Raw genomic sequence first — 19,959 nt, forward strand, 5'->3', positions numbered from 1 at the left:
GACTACAGCCTACACTGCATTTCATTTCAGTGACGGGGAAGGAAAAAAAAAAAAGACACTCAGTTGTATTCCGATTTAATCCCACTTTAATTGACCACATTGTAAAAATTCAACCGCTCACAAATGACCACCTCTTGGCAAAATACACTTCCTAGATCAAACTGGACGTTTTGACATCATCTCCCTCTGATCCCAGATGAGATGTTTCATTATAAACAAAATTTAAAAAAATGAAAATCATCTATAAAGAAAAAGGAGACATGTGTGATGCCATTTTCTTCCCCCAAACAAAAGGCATATAAAAAAGGTACTCTTTTCCCGCTCAACTGCTGACCACAGAGGAAGGCGTTCAGTGCGCTTAAAGGCCGTTTTCACTGCTGTCTGTGCGCCTTATGTCCTTGAAAGACCCCGATTGTCCAGATCTTTCACCTAAAGAACAGGAGAACACTTAGCTTAGAAAGTTCTGTTCTGAAACTGATTTTAGATGTTTACACAGTTTAACTTTAAACTGTGGAAAGGTCACTTTATTAAAAAGACAAAAAACAAAAAAAGCCCGTCCTCAAACAAACTAATCTTTGAGTGATTTAAAAGGTAAAATCACAAGAATTTGCATTAATCAGTAAACTTAAGCTTTTATAGTTTAGTCATATAACATTTCATTAAATTAAAAACAATGTTTACTATAATGTAAGATAAGCATGTGAGAAGCTTGATTCAGTTTTAAGCAATAATTCCCCTCATATTCTAATAATCAGAAAAACAAAGTGATAAAAACTGAAATGAGTAAACCTATAATGGAAACAATCTGGAACCAAACACTCAACATGAAAATACAGAACTATAACAACTGTTATAGAGACAAAGTTAGCTTGTTTACCTTGTATATCCTAACCAGCCAGTGCTCTGTTGTGTAAGCCTCCTCCAGTACATCCAGTTCAAAGTCTTTGTTCCCAATCTCGGCATTCCTCACTCTGTCATAACCAGGTGGGCGCTCTGCAAAAGAGGGAACCAGAATTAATCAGAAAAACCACTGGCTGTGTATTTGTTTTGTTTTTTTAATTTCTGAATCACATTCCTCCAGTTGGAATTTAGGAGGCTCATATAAAGTGATAAATAGATCAGACTAGGGGTAGAAGGTACTAGAAGCACTCACTGGCCTCTGTGTAGACCTGGCCAAAGCGGTAGTAACACATCTTGTACATGAGGCAGTTAAGCAGGACTGGCGAGCCCTCGCGGTCCACCCTGAACTCTCCGGTGGGAGTGTAGTAGTCGTGCTCCTTGATATGCTTGCCGGTGTCTGTACTTCCTCCAATACGGACCATCCACAGAAACTTGTTGATGTCTGTCATGCAAACACATACACCAATTAGAAAGGTGCTCATAACCGTCCAAACAGCAATGTCTTACTTCATGTGCTGAATGTTTAATGAGTTGACAAAAAATGGAACTCCTAAAATTCAATTTCACTTATTTAGAAGCTTAAAAACACAACACCTTACATGCTGCACTAGTTATAAAGTATTAGGCGGCGTACCATCTGAAGAGTAGCCCGTCAGCCCTCCAAAGATGACCAGAACATAACTGACGTCGAGCTCTCTCATAATCTCGTAGGCCCTTTCCTCTGTCGATGCCATGGCCTGCAAAAGAAACGGCAGCATGGTCAGCACAGCAGCATTTCATAGACAATTTCACCTTAAAGGTCACCCAGCTCACCTGTCCAACTCTGGAGATGTGAGTATTGTTCCATGTGTTGTTGTCCACTAGAATGGTTCGATTAGCCATGGCAGTTATCTGATATCCGTAATCCCACCATGACATGACTTTGGCATCCTGGATAGGAAAAATAACACTCAGACACGTAGATGGGAAATCTGATCAAACGGCTGTGACTGCTGATCACTCATGACAACGATCTATAGTTTAATGATCAACCTTTTCTTCCTCACGTGGGATTAACTGACCTCAGGTGTGTTGTGGCGGAGCCAGTAGTAGGCCTCTCTGAAGTCATCAAAGATGATGCGGCTGCCGTCACCTCCACGGGCTGACAGGACAATCGATGGAGAGGAGTAGGCTTCGCTGGTCACCCAGGTAGAGTGGAACGTGTACGTGATGAGGAAGAAAGCCATTACCAGAATCATCCCACTGGCAACCTGGTAGGTTTACACAGACCATGTCAACATGCTTTTATATTCATTATTACTACACTTTATTTGGGATCAGGTAGTTTAAAACCAGGAACTGGGCCACTTAACGGGTAATGGAATAAATTGAGGGAGTGTGAAATAAAGAATGGGAGGAGATTTCTCTGATCTTTGAGTTTTGTCTCAAAGGTGAAAACAGCCAAATACTCAAGTGAGAAAGTGTAGAGAGAACCTTCTAAAGTCTCATTTGTGTGTTTAATTCCCTCTAGTGAGTAACGTTGTTGTTGCACTTATAATTTTTGTGGGAGTGTCTGCATTGCTCTGCAGGCACAAGTAAAATGGAGTGCTTATGTTGACTTGGAGCAAACAAATTTTGAACAACATTTACTGACACTGAGACGCACGAAGGAGGAAACACTGAGTCTATACATTTTGTCAACAGCACATCAAGACTGCCAGGATACTAACATTAGCACAAACTAGATGCAATTGCAGCAAATTCCATTTTGTTTTATAGAGGTCTCATCTTTGTGCTGTCAACACACTGAGGTCACACTGCATATTACCATCAAGCAGATCTATCATAGCTGTTGAGATCTGTGTAAATGCATAGTTATATTTCTTGGCAGGTGCAGGTCAGACTGGTGTAGCTTTGCACCCATCGCTACACTGAAAAATCATCTAAATCATGAGGAAGAATCTCAACTAAACACATTTATTTGGTCAAGGTTGTGAACCTTCAACAATGCAGTGTACCTATCCCACAATTGTTTGTAAACCTAACAGTAATTATACAACAATTCACCTTTAAGTGTAGTATCTGTTTCAAGTTGCATGAAATATCAAATACAAGAAGAGAAGAAAAGGTTTGTGTTCTCTTGGACAAGATTTTAAACATGAAAATCAAGACTATAAAACACTGAGCTGAGAGCTTGACAATGATGGATTATTTAAAATAATCAGTAGTTCTTTTTTTTTGTACAGGTTCAACCTGTCCGAATGCACAGATTTCATGTCACAACACGACCATGGCATAACAAAAGTCACTGTCACCACCTTACACAGCAAGCTTATCCTGTCAGCCAACTCACCTCATTTTTGATTGGGTAGGTGGAATCCTGCTGCTTCTTGCTCTTTTTGTCTGGCCGGCTGACGTCCAAATTCTTCATGTAAGTGGTTAGAACCTGGGACACGCCGATGCCTGACAGGATGCACATGACCGGAGCGAGTACCAGCATCAGACGCACCTGAGGAGGAAACAAGCAGTGCAGTTAAAAAAACAAAAACAACCAACATATGACACAGACGGGGCGCATACAACATCCTAGACACCATTTCTTGTTTGCTTCGGTTACATTTAATGGTGTAAAAGTGATGCTATCAGGTTGCTTTTAAAATCCCAGAAGCAAACAACTGTCTCAGATGGCATGTGTAACACACACACACGCGTTTACAGAAAATAAAAGAAGGGCATTTAGGCAGCAGTACCATGACAGCTGAGAAGTACATGCTGGTGACGCCGTACATGATGATGAAGATCCTGGCATCCGACAGGTTGTTAAAACAGTAGTACAGACCGACTGTAAGAAGAGAAAGGTAAACTGGAATGAAATATAGAGTGATTACAGAATATTAAACCAGTGCTACGCTGTGCTTTTGCTGCCTTGCCTGGGAACATGAAGACTAGGAGCTGCAGATCAAAGTAGTATGAGGACCAGGTGGTAGGCTGGTGCTCGGACACAGAGGCGATGATGGGAATATTGTTCTTGGCATAGGAAGGGTCCAGCAAGGAGTAGAAACGCCCGGTCCACGGAGAGATTTTACCTGACAGAAACGTGCTTATCATGTCACGTCAAAAGCTTTTAGAAAGGTTTTCCCATTCATTACTGTTATTGTTAATCCTCTTACCTGTCAGCATGAGAACAGCACCTACAGACAACAGGATAAAGCCCACCAGAGAGATGACGCTCTTGAACAGCACCTCAAATTGCTGAGCATTGAGTTTGCTGCGCAGGTAGTCCACAAAAGCATGGATCTGGCACAGACCAAACACGCCAAAGGCTGCCATGTGCTCCGATGACTGCACCGGCTGGTAAATGAAAAAAGGGAGACAAGGAACTGAACAGTGTGATACAAAGCAAAGTGAAACTTCTCATCATGAGAATATCACTACTTTTTAATCTTTAACAAAAAACCGTCCTGGAAGGAGGGTGTGTCAGGTGATGAAATGAGATTGTTCTTTTTACCTGGAAACCAACAAAAGAGATTTGCATGGAGAGGATGGTGCCCAGGCAGTAGACTGTGCAGTAAGCCACATATATGCGGTGTGAGAATCGGCCTGTGAGCATCAGAACCAGGACGTGGAGGGGAATAAGGTTGATGAGGAACACGTAGCCACCCCAGGAGGAAACCTAAATGCACACAGAGACCATTTCATGACCAAAGTCACCTCGTAATGCACTCAGTACAACATGCAGATCAGCTGCATCTCCTCACCATGTAGAAGTAAGCCAGCGCACACATGGACGACCAATACACTGAGCCTGTTTTCACAGCCTTGATCCACATGTAGTAGGTCAACAGCATGCAGAAGATGGCAATACCTGAGCAGGGAGGATCATTTTCTTATTATACTGTTTTGCACTTTCGGTGTATATCCTCTAATGCTACAGCTTTACTTTCATTATTGACTGAATATATAACATAGTTTACCAGGGAAAAAGCACTTTCTGACTGATGAATAAAATGAGCAGCCACTGAGTTTCTGTTACCTTCATTATCGTAGGAGCCAGCAACAGAACGAGAGATGTAACCAGGTACCACTGCAATCATGGCAGCTGCCAGGAGCCCAGCACCTGCATCCTGAAGAGACAAAAACACACTTAGTTAAAACTAGTGTAGGTTAACACCACAGTCCTGCAATAAAGAGTCTTTACCATGTTCAGTTTTGTTCTAACAGTCTTAAGCCACTTTCACACACTTTCATTTAAGCTCTGTGGGAGCTTAAGTCTGAGAGGGAGAATGGACCCCCTAATGGTCCTCTACCTAATCACATGAGCCAAGGTGTGAAAATGGGTGTGGGTCACAATCAGCCAAGGTTTTGGGTGAGCTCATTGGGAAACCTGGCCCCACCCTATCATGCGATTTCCTGAGGTCAGATGGCCCAGGATGTGAGTAGGTGTTAAGGCGTCTGGGAAGGATCTCAAAACTGGATTATAGATGGCAGACAGTTGGTGTCGTAAACCACCGCCTCTGTTTTCCTGTAACATGATTCTTAATGAACAATGTGTCTGTGTTATAGGGTGATTTTCTTTTTACCTTCAGCTCCTTGGTTAAGTGGTACGTGACTATGGCGGTGAATGAGGAGAACAGGGGAGCCAGGAAGACGCAGACATTACGGATGTCAATTGTGATGTGGAAAAAATGTAGGACATGGTACAGGACAGCAGACGTGATCATCAGTCCTGGAGAAAGAAAACAGAAGCACACCATCATAATTTGACGTGAGCCTTCAAAAACTCACGTAACACACAAACTGCTCCACACGACAGGAGAATCTTACGACAATTTATGGTCTTACCCGGATAAATGGTGCCACCAATGATCCTCCCCAGAGGATACCAAGCCCTGTCATCAAACCAGTTGTGAAACTTATAAAATCCTTCTTCTGCCAAGAAGCGGGTGGTACGGTAGTTGAAGTACCTGGTTGTGACATTAAGGTGAAGGTGAGACAGGACTCTTCAGGAGGAAAAACTATTAATGTAATGAATGATGATGCAGACAGTACTTACGGGTCAAACTCATGGATGACACTTTCAAACCTCAACACGGAGAAGAGCCTGGTGGAGAATGCTGAGGAGGGAAAAGAAAGATTACATGGATCATTGTGATGTGTGTGTTGTATAGTGTTGTCCATGCTATCATATTCAGCGAGCAGAGGACTCACAGAGGACAGCGGCCATAGACAGGATCAGTAGCTTCAGCAGCGTGTCCTGTTTCTCATAGGACAAACGCAGGAAGCCCAGCTTAGTCATCTTGGCGAGGTTAGGGAAAGCTACCCGTACTACCTAATGGGAGAAAGACAATGGTTCTAAGCACAATAGAAAAGGCACTACAAATGCACTTTTAGACATATGTTTATGCATGTATAAAAATCCCGCGGAATATGTTTCCAAGTCAGGTTCTAAGAAACAGAATCAGCAATCCAGATGTCAGGAGTTAACTTCCACGTCCAGCCCAACCACATAAGGCCACGCACTAACGTGTGGCGTCACAAAGCAGGAAGTAGACACTCTGGAAACCGTTTGCATGGATTTGTGCCCGTCTATTTCACATGTGCATTAAAAAGGTTTTACGAAAAGTGTCGAACCACTAAGCTCCAACGAGCCCTCATGCTTTCAAGACAGCACCACTATCAGAACGAGCCTCAAGTGCTGACAGCTAACCCACATCACCGAAAGAGCAAATGAACGGCAGCTAATACGGTTAAACCAGATCTCAACAACTGCACATATAAAGTGCATTCAGGCATAGTTGTAGTTTGTGCAGCGTCTTATTGCTAGTTAGCGTCAGGCCGGCTTGCATCCACTTCAAAGTGTGTTAGTTGCTAGGCTAACCTGCTAGCCTCTTTTTAATGAAAACCACAGTCACGCGCCAACTCCCTGGCTTATTTTTTAAAAAGAAGTATCTGCATCTCCTTCATATATAGCAACAGAAAATAAAAACTGGTAGTCCTGGAAAAGCTAACGCTTTTTAATATGTAATCTTCAGACACTTACCCGCTCCGCTCCTGCTACTCACTTTTCACACACAACCCTCACCAAGAGCTAATCCCGCCCCGACTAGAACATACTGCGTGCTTATTGGTTATGTGTCATTCAACGTTTTATTTTCTCGTATCTTATTGGTTCTTTGGATGTCAATCAGATTTTGTTCCTTACCCCGCCGCTGTAGTGTAGTGACGTGTCCTTACCGAGAAAAGAACACAGCCCCCTGTTGGTTGAAAATACTTTCACCTCATTTCGTTGGTGTAGATTCATTCTCATTATTTTTCACGTTGTTTCCTCTTACAAATCAACGTGTTACTTTTGAGTAAAGTTTTTCTTTCTCTCTCTATTAAAATAAAACTGCCCAAAAATAATTAATCCTCCCACTGTATCTTTTGGTGATTAGTTAATCACAGGTCTTTTTTAGCTCAATCAAGTACAAAAGTCCATCTGCATCTGTGTTAAGCCAGTTTTCAAAACATCTCTGATACCTTTCTGTTAGATGCCTGAAACATTTTTTTTTTATCAACCATGAACAATTTGGAGTGCAACCCAAGGACCTAATCTGATTTTCAGTGATATAAATCCTTTATCTATCCTTATCTTTGCAATGCTGAGTTTGAAATGTCGTAGAGAAACAAAAAACACAGAAACACAAGAGCTCAAATATTGAATACTGACCAATTTTATTCAAATTAGAAGTATTACTTTTACAAAACCTCACTCACAAATATCAGTCTGCACAAACACTATGCTCTTCTTACAATAATTGCACACTGTTTAAAATCATGGCCCCGCTCCACATCCACGAGCTCTGATGAGACAAAGGTTGGGGTGGGGTCACTGTGTGGCGCTGGGCTTCTGACTGAACATTCAGGAGGTATTAACATTATGTACAGCACAAATAACCAAACAGCCAATGATATTTGGGGATCAGTTATATTTGCATCAAGCTCTCTTTAAGGTGCAAGGGGCACTACAGCAAGCGAGTCGAGGCTGATCACCCGTCTGTTGTAAAGCTACGAGCTACATGACTCCTTTGTGACAGAGCTTAGCGTTGAAGTGGTCAAAGTAAAGTTAAAGATGCAGCGGTTTGGCAGTGTCGTCTCATCTATCAATACACTAAAAGCTCTAATGAAGCTTGCCCTTTGCCGGTGTAGCCGTGTGTATTGTGACGTTAGACAGCAGAATCCAGACTTTTTATTTTTGGGATGGGACGCAGAGGAACAGTTATGTCAATGCACACAAGTGAATTTCTGGTTGATTTCCGTTACAAAAAGGTCACTCTGCCTTTTAATAGCAGCTCCTGAAACGATGCTTGTACTCTACTGAAAACAAAGCTGTGGGGATTTCAAACTAAAAAGCCTCCCTTTATAACTGTACAAGGTTGCAGACGGGACTGTGAGGAGAGCAGAATTTAATAGAGAAACACGTCCGTGTGCAAGAAAGTGTTGGATCTGTGAGGGAGGAATGTGACTTTTAAGAAAACACACCTGTGCTTTGCTTCTGAACACAAAAAAGCCCCTTCAAAGAGAAAAATATCCTTCTTTAGTCACGTTTGGTTAAAGAAATTAAAACTTTGTGATGTCTTGTGCTGTAATTTATTAAAAGGAGAGTCACTCAAATGGCACATTATGCAAAGAAAGAAAGAAAAGTAAAAAGAAGTCTGGATCTTAGTATTTAAAGTGTTTTGAGTGTGAGGCACAGGTCAGTCGATTTTTGTGTCACACAGAATATGTGGATAAAAATGAGTAACTGAGGCGGCACAGATTACACAAAAACATGTAAACCCTTTGTCCTGAACCACATGAACCAGCTGAACTCATCTTCATTAAGGGCGATCCTTCTAGAAAAAGAAAAAAAAATTTTTTTCAGTGAAACCGCTTGTTGGTGACTATCCTATCTCCTTCACTGGGTGGGCAGCAGCCTCTGGCGGGTCGGGGAGGTGTGAGGTGTTGACAGCCTCTCTGTGGAGGCAGATGACGTCAGTGATGACTGCAGGTGGACAGTCTTGTGGAAAAGCTTGTTGCTGATCAGCACGACCAGGGAGAAGAGACGCAGTTGGAAGTGGCTGGAAGAGTGAAATCGACATCAGTCACTTGTGAAATAGATCCTTTTATTTATTGTTCTTACAGTGTGTTGTTGGACACTCACTACAGCTTTGTTGGTGTCTTTGCCTCATTAGCACTGATGATGAACAGAGGGAAAAGGATGGAGAACAAGCAACCGCTGCATAGGAAACAAAGATAGCATTTAAAAACCATTAAAAACAGAGCAGAAGGTCCAAATTCCAGATTCCTCTCTATTAGAAAGTTCTGACATGTTTGTGACCATTCACTATATTTATTTATAACTAATTACTCCTTTGTAATATATTGTAATTATAAATAGTGGAGTTCCTCTCCTTCTCAAAGTGAAGGGGATGAGCAGACTGTTTCCTGATGAAGCTCAGGAAGCTTTAATGAGTGCAGCAGGATGGTGGAGATCTACCAGTCTGTGGTAGCGAGTTACATCTGTTTTGCTGTTATATGCTGGGGAGAAGGGTCAGCAACAGACCCAGAGATGCTGGAACCATCACTGACCAGAATCTGGAGGCGTTTGAGTCAGTGAGGTTTAGGAGGTCGCTGAACAAACTGCTCTCCATCATGGACAGCCCATCTCTATTGCGCACTTCTGAGGCAGCACAGCTCCATCTCCCTCAGAATAATTCAACAGCGTTGCCATAAAGAACACTTCAGGAAATCATTCCTATCATTATCTATAAAACTGTACAGTAACTCCTCCTTGTTACGTGTGAACACACCTGCCAGGCATCAGTGTGGACTCTGATGTTTGCTATTTGTCACTGCCATACTCTGATGGAGATGAGACAGCATAAAGGGTGGAGGTAGAAAACTTGTCCCGGTGGTGCTCAAGAAATAACCCAAAGCTGAACGTCCTTAAAACATAAGAACTCATAATGAACTTCAGGAGACACAGACAGGTCCACCTCTCATTATAAACGCAGAACAGGCGGAATCTGTCTCCACCTTCAGTTTTCTGGGCACGCCACATCTCCGCTGATCTGATCTGGACCCACAACACCAACGCGCTGGTAAAGAAGGCCCAACAGCAGCTGCACTTCCTCCTGTCCTGAGGAAGAATAACCTGGACCAGAAGCTGCTGCTGGCCTTCACCGCTCCTCAGTGGAGAGTGTGCTCTCCTACTGCCTGGGTGTTTGGTACACAGGGGACAATAATGAGAACAGGACGGCTGTACTGAGGGTAATTAACACTGCCCTAAAAATCACTGGCTGCCCTCAGCCACCCCTGGAGGCCATCACCAGATCCTCCTGTCTCAGGAAAACCAGGGCCATCCCACGTGACCCCTTGCACCCCGCCCAACAACTGTTTGACTCGCTGGTCGGCACCTCAGGTCAATCAGGTCCCACACCTCCACTCTCACAAACAGCTTCTTCCCCTGAGCCATTCGGACTGTTAACAAACACTATCCCCCCACCCTCTTCACCAGTCGGAGCCATGGTCTTAGTAACCCCCATCACTCAGGCCACTCACATACGGACTCTCTACTCAGACCAAGTCCTTTGCACCTACTTCTGAGCACTTTGTTCTCCAATATGTGCCTTTCATTAGTTTTGAATATATTTCTGTAGTTTGTGTGTGTGTGTGTGTGTGTGTGTGTGTGTACACACACACACACACACACACACACACACACACACACACACACACACACACACACACACAGTGGGGCAAAAAAGTATTTAGTCAGCCACTGATTGTGCAAGTTCCCCCACTTAAAATGATGACAGAGGTCAGTAATTTGCACCAGAGGTACACTTCAACTGTGAGAGACAGAATGTGAAAAAAAAAAAATCCATGAATCCACATGGTAGGATTTGTAAAGAATTTATTCGTAAATCAGGGTGGAAAATAAGTATTTGGTCAATAACAAAAATACAACTCAATACTTTGTAACATAACCTTTGTTGGCAATAACAGAGGTCAAACGTTTACTATAGGTCTTTACCAGGTTTGCACACACAGTAGCTGGTATTTTGGCCCATTCCTCCATGCAGATCTTCTCGAGAGCAGTGATGTTTTGGGGCTGTCGCCGAGCAACACGGACTTTCAACTCCCGCCACAGATTTTCTATGGGGTTGAGGTCTGGAGACTGGCTAGGCCACTCCAGGACTTTCAAATGCTTCTTACGGAGCCACTCCTTTGTTGCCCGGGCGGTGTGTTTTGGATCATTGTCATGTTGGAAGACCCAGCCTCGTTTCATCTTCAAAGTTCTCACTGATGGAAGGAGGTTTTGGCTCAAAATCTCACGATACATGGCCCCATTCATTCTGTCCTTAACACGGATCAGTCGTCCTGTCCCCTTGGCAGAAAAACAGCCCCATAGCATGATGTTTCCACCCCCATGCTTCACAGTAGGTATGGTGTTCTTGGGATGCAACTCAGTATTCTTCTTCCTCCAAACACGACGAGTTGAGTTTATACCAAAAAGTTCTACTTTGGTTTCATCTGACCACATGACATTCTCCCAATCCTCTGCTGTATCATCCATGTGCTCTCTGGCAAACTTCAGACGGGCCTGGACATGCACTGGCTTCAGCAGCGGAACATGTCTGGCACTGCGGGATTTGATTCCCTGCCGTTGTAGTGTGTTACTGATGGTGACCTTTGTTACTTTGGTCCCAGCTCTCTGCAGGTCATTCACCAGGTCCCCCCGTGTGGTTCTGGGATCTTTGCTCACCGTTCTCATGATCATTTTGACCCCACGGGATGAGATCTTGCGTGGAGCCCCAGATCGAGGGAGATTATCAGTGGTCTTGTATGTCTTCCATTTTCTGATGATTGCTCCCACAGTTGATTTTTTCACACCAAGCTGCTTGCCTATTGTAGATTCACTCTTCCCAGTCTGGTGCAGGTCTACAATACTTTTCCTGGTGTCCTTCGAAAGCTCTTTGGTCTTGGCCATGGCGGAGTTTGGAGTCTGACTGTTTGAGGCTGTGGACAGGTGTCTTTTATACAGATGATGAGTTCAAACAGGTGCCATTCATACAGGTAACGAGTGGGGGACAGAAAAGCTTCTTACAGAAGACGTTACAGGTCTGTGAGAGCCAGAGATTTTCCTTGTTTGAGGTGACCAAATACTTATTTTCCACCCTGATTTACCAATAAATTCTTTACAAATCCTACCATGTGGATTCATGGATTTTTTTTTCACATTCTGTCTCTCACAGTTGAAGTGTACCTCTGGTGCAAATTACTGACCTCTGTCATCATTTTAGGTGGGGGAACTTGCACAATCGGTGGCTGACTAAATACTTTTTTGCCCCACTGTATATATAAAGTGTAATAAAAAAAACATGACTGGAAAATGGACCACAAACAAAATAATACTTGTAATAATGATCACAAAAAAATCACGCAGTGTTAACCTGATGATGTATGATGAGGGCATGGCAGTCAGCAGAGCCATGGGTAAGCCGAAGCCAAAGTAATATGGCCAGTTCCTCTCAATGTTGGACAGCCGCTGGTGCATCTCGATGCCTTAGACAAACACAAAAAAACACATCGTTTAGAGCATAGGTGTCAAACTCTGGCCCGCGGGCCAAATTTGGCCCACAGCCTAATTACATTTGGCCCGCGAAGCCATACCAAATTACTATTAGAGCTGGCCTACTGGTATTATACAGCTAATATATATATTGTTTAGTATTAAGCTTTGCTTGTTCCATATTCAGTTTTTCAGCAAAACTTGTTTGAGTCCATAAGAAAAGATTCATTCTTACATCTGGAGGAAGATTTTTTTTTTCAATAAATATTAATGTTAGCCTGCGACTTTGTTCCATTTTGAATTTTGGCCCACTGTGTATTTGAGTTTGACACCCCTGGTTTAGAGGTTCCCATTGAATTCAGATGAGTCTGTGTCTGTATAGAAGCTGACAGAGGACTCACCATGGTTGAACCAGCGATACTCAAAGCAGTACAGGGAGTAGAGCAGAGACATGTGGAGGAGGCTAACCATCTGTCCAATAGCATCGATGGGGAAGAGACTAACGATCATACCCTGGAGGACCACAAAAATACACACAGCGACACTCGTTGGAATAAAGTGAGAAACACAGGCAGCTATGCAGATTTATTTTAAAGAAAGGATAAAATGTACCTGAATGAGGAAGAGCGCCTGGAGGAGGAGGTTAAAAAGCATGTCTGCGATGATCTTACTGACGCTGGGGAATGGCTGAGCTTTACAGCCAGACACTTCAAATGCAAGGTCAGCTATGTCCTATAACACAGAGCAACGTAATGATATCAGTGTCACTGCAGCCAAACAGGACGTATAACTGCTTTTAACTCTGTAATGGACATCTGACCCTGCTGGGGAAATGTTTTCCAGTTCTTATTTTCGAATATCATCCTCTCAAAATAACCACAACAACAAATGTTTGTCAGAAGTTCATCGACAGGTCTGAGGTTTTGTGCTTTGGCATTATCGTGCTGAAAACAGCCCGGTCTTGTTTGACAAAGATGCCCTTTTTTAAGATCTTAATAGAATGCTCATTTCACATTGATTTTCAGCCTTGTATATTGTGCACAAAGACTTGAATTAATAGAGGGAATATTTGAATAATATTATGTGCCATATTATTTTACATCCCATAGTGCTTCTGCTTTCTCCTGTCTCTTCATGTATCACCCTTTCTGCAGCTCTGTGATTGAGCACAGTTGGTTTCCACTTGCTCATCAGAGTCAGGAGTATGAGACCAATGAAAGTCGCCGGCAGCACCAGTGGGCCATTTCTCTGACAGTGTGTGGCACTGTGCTTGTTCCATCAGCCAGAAGAAGGGTGTGTGATTAGCCCTTTCTTGTGGAAGCAGGGTGATTAATCTGTTTTAACCATTAAAAAATACTTTACAATATTTTCGGTTTTCTGTTGTTAGTGTGGTAGTCACAAATTGATTCATATTCAGTTAGATCAAAGACATGATGCACACATGCCACTAGGTTCTGCTGAATCGGTGAGTGCTCTGGAGACCTCTTTCCTTTCCCTGGCTCATCTGCTCCTACGTGTGGAAATCACACCTGATGATGAGCTGGTAGTCTCCTCTGGTGGTCAGCAGTGTGGTGTGTTGGATGTGCTACTTCTGGTGTTGGGTTGATTAAAGTTATTTTTTTAAGCTGTGGGACCCTAGCATAAACCAATCACGACTTTCTTTACTGTGAGAAACATTATTCTGTAACCGTATGGTTGAGTTATTAAAAATCACGACCCCATTCTAACTTACCAGGATGCTCTGTTACACTTACTTATCTCTTGCTAAAGAACATAGTTATGAGGTGCACACAGCATTGCATAACTTCAGGGGTTTTTTATTACAACATTTTTTAGTTTGTAATAGTTGCTTTTATAATTTGCAAATAATCATATTTAGCTTTTATTTCCATTTTACACAATATCCAAATTTGTATTAAAAATAGTTGTACAGGAAGGACACCAAAAATTTAACCTTAGACTGTTTCTGTATAATTAAACGTCACATATGGCCTCATCCATGAATAGAAGCAACATCTGTGTCTACAGCTTCTTTATTAATAAAGCGCTGCAATACCATCTAACAGCTGACTTTATTAAACACCAATGTTCCCTCTAATTTTTCATGTGTCTGAGCGAACACACAAACTCCCTGAGCGGACACTTGGACCACTGTGAGCAACAGCAGACGTGTGCACTTTTTCCGTCAGTTGTTCCGTCTGTCCTGCTCACATCTCCAATGGTTGTACACGTTGTCATTAACGTGGCTTCACTCCACATCAGCCACTTTGCTAAAACACCAGCGTCGGCACATAAGGACGCTGTCATAGCCTGTCAACCACGTTGATTAGCTGCGTATATACGAATGTGAATCGCATTATTGGCTGGATTATGGGATAAGGTGGCATCGTTGTAATCCCATACGGGAGCAGCCAGTCACTCACTGACTAACACTGCAAAACAGAATTGTTAAAGTTTTAATTTTAATTTCAATTCAGGTTAGATTTTTTTTTGTGTGCAACGCAGATTTTCTGTGCGCAGAGACCGTGCCAGCAGTGCGCAATTGTGCACACGCGCAGTTTAGAGGGAACATTATTAAACACCCCTTCTTCTCTGTATCCTCTGTCTTTCTTTACATTTTGGGGCTATTTCTGATGAGAGAGCAGTCTGAACTATTGCAAAGGAAGAGTCAGCAGCCCTTGAGGCAGCGCTGGCTTTATAAATCTCAGCAGCTGACACTGATTCAGTATAGTCTACTGCGCTGTGAGCTAAAGTGGAATGCTACTACAGAAAATCGTACACCAGAAGTAATAACAGTCTCCGATGCCTGAAGGGGACAAAAAAAGTTACCATCTCGTGTGCATGGCGTGGAAGTCTGATTTTAAAGAAGGGCCTGACCTGGAACCAGATGGCATTGACGATCTTGCTGAGGACAAACAAGGGGAGGACCCAGAGAGCACTGAAGACGGACGTCAGGATGAACTCTAACCAGGACCACACACTGCCATGGAGGGAGGGGTCACCTGGAGTAAAAACAGCTTTGTTAATTATCTGCTTCCCGTAACACACCGGAAAACTTGGTCCAGATTGAGCAGCAGCCATACATACCAATGATTTTTGCCGTGAGAGCCTGCAGGAGTGGAATAAACACCCGGTAAAAGAGAAACAGACTGAGCTGAGAAGAGAAAGAGAAATACCTTTGTTATTCTTTAACTTGTGCTTCCCTGCATAGCGTGGTTGTTTAACTTTGGTATTCAGCTTTGATACTTTAGTGGATAATGATGTTTCACATTTGAGGCAGTAACAGTTTAAGCTTACCCAGAACACTCCTCCATTCCAGGCACAGCATTGAAAAATCCTGCTGGCTACTTTGGGATCACTAGAAGAAAAATGAACAACACTAATGTTTCACTTTCGCATGACTTGATTTCATTGCTTCTAAACAAACTCCTGAGAACTGTCAGCGTGCTGCAGTTTGCAGGGTGGATATGATGATGGCCCCAACTAGATAACATATTGTAATTCACACATTATTATATTTACTAGTGAAGAAAACAAAATGCGACCAAAATGTGTTCGGGTGCTTACTTGTCCGGTTTGCGCTCCTCACTCTGTGCCCGTCTCTGTGCCAGGGCCCCGCTGGCCCTTCTCCTCCGCTGCTCTTCCCTTTTCTGCTGGATACGAGCATCCAGCTTGGAGATTGTTCCAATCCCCAATATGGAGTCCTTGATCCCCTGTAGAGCATAAATACAAAAAGAGACAGTCGGAGCATTTCTACAAGTCTTAAATCTTCTCTGTAATGAATGATCCCCGTGAGGTCAGTAAAGAACATTTGACATTATTTCAAAGACAAATATTATTTCTGGAGGCTCTTGAAGTAACCCGGACACGTTCAGGCTGCACAGGTTCAAAGTATGGCTTAATAACACCGTCACTGGAGCCCAGCTGTGCTTTGCATGGTCATGGCCACACATCTTAATCTTTGAAGTCAAACACTGTCAGTCTCATGGCCATGCAGTCTGGTTTTACCAACATTTGTAAAAGAATGAGTCATTCTAAAGACCTTACTGAATAATGCCTAAACATTGCCAATGATCTGCTGAATCAGTAACTGCAGAGCAACATCCACCTCTGGCATTAACATCAGCTCAAACTGTGTGATGCAAGCTTCATTGCATGCATTTCCATGGGTGAGCTGATGATGTCCTGATTTGACCAATGCCTGGGGTTTTAGGTTTTGTGAAGCCAGCTAATCCACAGAAAACCTGGCTATGATGAACTTGCTTCACAGTAAAGCTCTTTAGAGAAACATATGCAAACATTATTGTGTCTTTGGAGGTTTTGTCTGGTTGAGTTTCTCTTCTTCTTACACTTCAGTCACAGATTCAATTTCTGATGAGTATTTCTATGCACTCAGTGAGTGCTGAAACTGGAAACAACCTCGTGTTTGCGCAGATGCATGGACACAGCAGAGGTTTCAACACAGTTTCTGCTGCATGGAGGCACCTCTCTCTGCTCGTTATGTCCCTACTGTGGATCCACATTGTGAATTAGCGTGACATTTGTTGAGTAGAGAAGCTGTTCATTTTGGCTCTGCACTGGACCGTTACTGAAGCATTAATGATGTTAAACAGTGTAACTTAAGAGGCAAAAAAGCTCTTTAAACTTAGAGCAAAGTTTCCAAACTTGTGAAATTGTTTTTATTGAATATGACTTGTGTTTCTGTACAAGCAGTTTTTCTGTCCCAGTGACCACTGAAATGATCGCTCGACTTTTATTTAGAAAGAGACTTAAAAATGAGAGTCTGGGCTTATTCCAAGATGTCGGCTGCCAAGTTTCAAAACTGGCTACTCGCAGAACTTTAACATCCAAAACTCTGACACCAAATGGATGGAACATACTATCTACATTAAGATTGCTAAATCATGTGTATGTCACAGAAATCAGTCAGAATTACGATCTTCAGCTCGCTCTTTCTACTGTTTCAACCAGCAGGGCTGAATGGGTCCATTGTTTTGAATGTTTCTGTTTCAGTTTGCATACACTACATACTTGCACATTATGTCATAAATTATTTATGAGTGCAGTGTCTTTGTGTTTGCTAACCGTCGCAACATCGCGGAGGAAAGCCCTGACGCTGTCTGTCATCTCTGCACCAGCTGCAGATCCATCAACTGCAGAAGGAGGGGGGGCTGGTGACCTGGTGGTCCGCTCTCATGGCAGGGAGGGGCTCACCCAGTAACCTGCAACAAACCAAAACCCAAGGAAACAAAGTGAGGGGCTGAATGGAAAACCTTCAACCTTTGAAATGCAGATGCTAACAGCTCTTGCTACTTGCTTTGCTAAGACACACAACTGCTTGAAGACCTATTTTCTTGTGATTTTTGTTAACTCAACTGTCACATAATATTTAATGTTTTTACCTCTTCAATGAATCAGCTACCTGTATAACAAGCTTATAATAATAATAATAATAATAATAATAATATCATTTGGCTTTTACAAACAGTAGCCTTTCTAAACCTGGTAGTTTTCCATGCACATCCATAAAAATAAACCTCCATTAGTTTGTGTTTTACATACATCAGAAAAAGCCTTCTAATACTAAGAAAGTTCAACAATACAATGTTTGGCAAATTCTCTCAGAGTTTTGATATTTGGTCACCGTTTTTAGTGTTTCACAAGCTGATGATGATGTAAGTCTTTATTTTAAAAACCATTATCAGCAACATTTGACATATAGATATCTATATCTATATAGATATAGATATATATCTTTCTAAAAATACTTGTCCGCACACTAAACACGTGCTCTTACAGAATACCTAACGAGTTTCATATAGATCACAACTTAATAACTTCTGGACAAAATCTATCAGCATCTAATGCCTTGCTAAGAGAAGCAAAGCTTATGTGCGTTTCATAAACGCTGCTATCGTCTTATTTGTTGCATGGTGACATTATACACCAGCGATGTCCTCTCCTTTGTCTTAAGATGCAAACGTTTGTCCACCTATTGTCTCTGTGCGATACTGTTTTATTCAACGCTAGCAAGCTGACTCAGTGGGTTAGCGCAAAAAAGATGATAACACACACTCAGGCTAACTGGCTCATTGTGGTCTGCTTAAAAATCCTCTAAAACTGGCATAATCTCATATATAGAGTTCAGCATGTTGACTATGGCCCTGTAATCGATGACTTTCGCTTCTTTAGTGTTCAACTAGCTTGTCTGTTTGTGATGCTAGCTAAATTATCGCTCAACAACTAATTTAACTGTAGACTTTTTCTTCCTGATAACGTCCATACAAATGATTAACAGACAGATAGAGCACACATTTAACAAAGGTCTGGTGCTTACCTCATGCGACAGCCACGGTGTTACAATAGCTTGGGAAATTCTTTCTTTCTCTTCCTTAATGTAAACACAACAAACAGCATACAGCCACTGCCAGCAGCTAGGGCCGTGGAAAACAAATTGCGCAAGCTCCAACCTCGAAGGAGCATGGGAAGCGTAGTCCTCAATACTGGAAGGCGAAGACAGAAAGTGGAGTAAAAGCTCATTAAAATGCTAAGGGGTGTGTCCACTTTATGACGCATGTGTCGAGCATTCATTACGTATTTATAATAAGTTATTAAGACGACAGCGATATTTTATTTTCTATATCTCTGATGTTATATGATTGTGAGAGAAGCTAGATAGCTTTGTTAGCTTTGTTATAAGGTTGCAGAATTAAGTTTTGCTGTGTTGCTATCGGCTCACGATGGAATAAAAGGAAATAAATTTAGAACATATCCACATGCAACTGCAGCAGGTAGTGAATAAAGCAACGATTAGCATGACAAGATAAATGGAATTTTTAAATCTCACACGCAAAGTACGTGGTGTTAGAAAAATGCAGCACAGCTGGGCCTCGGGCTGTATAACAATGAAAGTTAGCATATTCAAATTCACGTGTGTGTTTGAAGTGAGGACGCCTTGGAGAGACCTCATGCAGAGAAAATGTGTGAAAGCCTGGGAACTGACTGAGGAGCAGATAAAGAAAGGTTGAGGTTAGGGGTGGAGGTAAAAGACTAAAAGCTGCAGCACATATGAGCTTGTAATTGAAATGGAGAAGCTGCAGTGGGGCAGAGAAAGAGCAAGCTGCGTTTGAAACGCTGACCTAAAGCTCCTTAAATACCTGCAAAGTGTCTTTTTTTGAAGCACTGACAACTTCAAGGACGAATATAAAGCTAAAGAAGAGGCCTACAGTCAATTATTTAAAAATACTACAACAACAAACATAACTAATGCAAAATGTGTTATGATCAATCTTAAATTCGATTTGATTATTTTAATAAAGCGCCCAAGAACTTTATATAAATTTGGAATGTAAATATGGGAGTTTTATTATAATAACTTGATAAGGAGCCATTTCTATCACAGAGACATAAACAGCATATTGCTTAAAACTGAAAATGCAGTGTTGTCTAGCTGCTCCACCTTTGTAATGATGGTGGGTCCGTGT

At 42.2% G+C, this 19,959-nt stretch overlaps 2 protein-coding genes across 3 annotated transcripts; both read right to left on the reverse strand.

Moving 5' to 3' along the window:
• Window positions 1-63: 63 nt before the first annotated feature.
• Window positions 64-7,052, reverse strand: stt3a (STT3 oligosaccharyltransferase complex catalytic subunit A). 2 transcript variants are annotated; one of them, XM_085419880.1, is made up of 18 exons: window positions 6,920-7,052; window positions 6,088-6,208; window positions 5,933-5,993; window positions 5,722-5,843; window positions 5,460-5,605; window positions 4,913-5,003; window positions 4,638-4,744; window positions 4,388-4,552; window positions 4,050-4,230; window positions 3,810-3,965; window positions 3,630-3,721; window positions 3,233-3,388; window positions 1,962-2,150; window positions 1,714-1,830; window positions 1,535-1,637; window positions 1,154-1,342; window positions 878-993; window positions 64-429 (listed from the first exon to the last, which is right to left on the reverse strand). In XM_085419880.1, the coding sequence occupies exons 2-18, from the start codon at window positions 6,173-6,175 to the stop codon at window positions 391-393; spliced, it is 2,118 nt and encodes a 705-aa protein (XP_085276006.1). In that variant the 5' UTR covers window positions 6,176-6,208; window positions 6,920-7,052; the 3' UTR covers window positions 64-390. The 2 variants fall into 2 exon arrangements, with proteins under 2 accessions (XP_085276006.1, XP_085276007.1); XM_085419881.1 differs by lacking the exon at window positions 6,920-7,052 and adding an exon at window positions 6,758-6,782.
• Window positions 7,053-7,569: 517 nt separating this feature from the next.
• ei24 (EI24 autophagy associated transmembrane protein) lies at window positions 7,570-18,975 on the reverse strand. Its single transcript, XM_085419883.1, has 11 exons — window positions 18,813-18,975; window positions 17,561-17,697; window positions 16,043-16,188; window positions 15,773-15,833; window positions 15,563-15,629; window positions 15,353-15,477; window positions 13,088-13,207; window positions 12,877-12,988; window positions 12,357-12,468; window positions 9,062-9,136; window positions 7,570-8,978 (listed from the first exon to the last, which is right to left on the reverse strand). The coding sequence occupies exons 2-11, from the start codon at window positions 17,600-17,602 to the stop codon at window positions 8,816-8,818; spliced, it is 1,023 nt and encodes a 340-aa protein (XP_085276009.1). The 5' UTR covers window positions 17,603-17,697; window positions 18,813-18,975; the 3' UTR covers window positions 7,570-8,815.
• Window positions 18,976-19,959: the final 984 nt, after the last annotated feature.

Source organism: Rhamphochromis longiceps, linkage group LG10, assembly GCF_057381845.1.
Source record: "Rhamphochromis longiceps isolate RC_006_pf linkage group LG10, R_longiceps_female_GT1.1, whole genome shotgun sequence".
NCBI classification, from domain to species: Eukaryota; Metazoa; Chordata; class Actinopteri; order Cichliformes; family Cichlidae; genus Rhamphochromis; species Rhamphochromis longiceps.